The following is a 1,801-nucleotide window of genomic DNA, read 5'->3' as shown; positions in this document are numbered from 1 at the left end:
GAGCCCTGGCTGGCTGCCAAACCTCGTGCTGTTTACTTCAACTCTTGGCTGATTGCCAAGAATCCCGAATCCCGCTTGTTTACCCCAACTCTGTAGTATGGTGAGCCCCAAAACAGGTGCTGTCAGCCTGATGATCTTGCTACGTGCCTATGAGCTACACTCTGCCTGGCCACTGCACGTGTGTGAGTGGTACCGGCCATCATAAGGACAGCAACAGGGGAACACAGCATCATAAGGACAGCAACAGGAGAACACAGCATCATGGGAACACAGCATCATAAGGACACAGCAACAGAGAGACAGCATCATAGTGAAGAGAACATGAGAGATAATAAGAGAGAATAAAGGAAGAAAGAGAAACAGAAGCTTGAACCTCACCTTGGTGTCTGTGTCGTCTTTCCTGGACTCTGCTGGACAGAGTCCCGGCTCGCGACACTTTCTCTTTGCAAGTCCTAGGTAAACCAGAACCCTCCTGAAAAGACACCAGAGGTAAAGATCCAGGCATGGTGGTGTGGCACACTGGTACGTCGGGCACGCGGCCCTCAGGGCCTGGATCATCCAGTGCTGGTGGCGAATGCTGCTGCCAAGGATTTGGGACAGGAAGCGCCAGAAGGTACTGGATACCTTTCAACAGGAGCAGTGGGTGGTGGTTAGACTGCAGTCCTGGATCCGAATGTGGCATGCCCGCCGGCGCTACCAGCAGGTGCTCAAGGCTGTCTGCATCATCCAGGCCCATTGGAGATGCCATATCTGCTCAACACAGGGTCTTATCAAGGGCCACTACCGAATTACAGCCAGTCAGCTGCAACTAGAGCTGGAGATTTTTCTGGGCTCAGGGCCTTGCATTGTGTCAGAGGGTATCCCCCTCCCATTAAAGCAGTGAGGTGGTCTTCTGTGGAGTTTCTCTGTTTGACAAGTTCCAGGAGGGCAGAGTAGATGAAGAAAGACACTTGGCATCTCATGTACTAGCTCTGAGGAACTGGCAAGCCTGTGATCCTGTGTCCCTGCTGGGTTGAGGTTACAGCCTCATACTCAGTTTCTGAGTCAGAATCTGAGATCCAAACTGGAAGCTGTCAAGAGAGTTCAATCAAATCCTTATTCCCAGTTCTCCTTTGAGTCCCAGATGGAGACTAGGCTCATTTTCCCGGAGACCTGGCCAGTGTGGGCGGTTCTACAGCATTCTGCTGCCTGCCCTACTCTCTGGTGGGTGGCAGACACCAGATGATCAGAGGCCCAGGGGCTGAGGGGGTCGTAGCTTTGTCTTCTCCTGCAAGGGATGGTTCAGGCAGAGCTGGGTTCTCTAAAAGTTGCTTCCTGTGACATGTCGTCCCCTTGGGTAGGATTAGGGCCAGGTGATGATAAAGGACCAATAGCTAGCCCAGGCTAGGCTTGCTTCTCTTTCTGTTGGGATATTGCTGTCCCAATTGCCCCTACAGAAATGGAAGCTTCTCTGAGATCTGGGTCCTTCACAATAAGACTGCAAGTTCAGAGCTCTATGTCTAACCAAACTCCACTGACTTCCCTGGCCAGCTGGTCCCTTGGCTCACAGAGGTTCTGAGATGCTGTCTGGAGGTCTCAGGTTCCAGTTCTCTGTTTTTACACTTAGATGTGCGATTCATATTTCTTGCTCTGTCTTGCTGTGCCCTGCCCCTGTGTCTGACTCAGAGTCTTGGTATGTTACTCCTGCTCTGAAAGACTTCTCTCTTTTTCCCTTCCTTTGTCTTTTATGCAGTGTCTCATGGCAAAACCCTCTGAGAACCTGGCTCAGATGTCTGGCTTTGCCCTTCACTGCCATGTAGCC

At 51.6% G+C, this 1,801-nt stretch overlaps 1 protein-coding gene across 1 annotated transcript in view; it reads left to right on the top strand.

Moving 5' to 3' along the window:
* The window catches only part of LOC103747578 (IQ domain-containing protein F1-like), a 20,543-nt gene extending 19,660 nt beyond the window's left edge, over positions 1 to 883 (top strand). Inside the window, 2 exon segments of the mRNA XM_029554312.1 lie at positions 481 to 530; positions 532 to 883. Coding sequence (XP_029410172.1) covers positions 481 to 530; positions 532 to 883 — 402 coding nt within the window.
* The last annotated feature ends 918 nt before the right edge of the window (positions 884 to 1,801 follow it).

The sequence above is a fragment of the Nannospalax galili genome, unplaced genomic scaffold, assembly GCF_000622305.1.
Source record: "Nannospalax galili isolate Female #2095 unplaced genomic scaffold, S.galili_v1.0 scaffold851, whole genome shotgun sequence".
Classification (NCBI taxonomy): domain Eukaryota; kingdom Metazoa; phylum Chordata; class Mammalia; order Rodentia; family Spalacidae; genus Nannospalax; species Nannospalax galili.
Note: the sequence above shows the minus strand (reverse complement) of the source record. Positions and strands in the feature narration are given on the sequence as shown.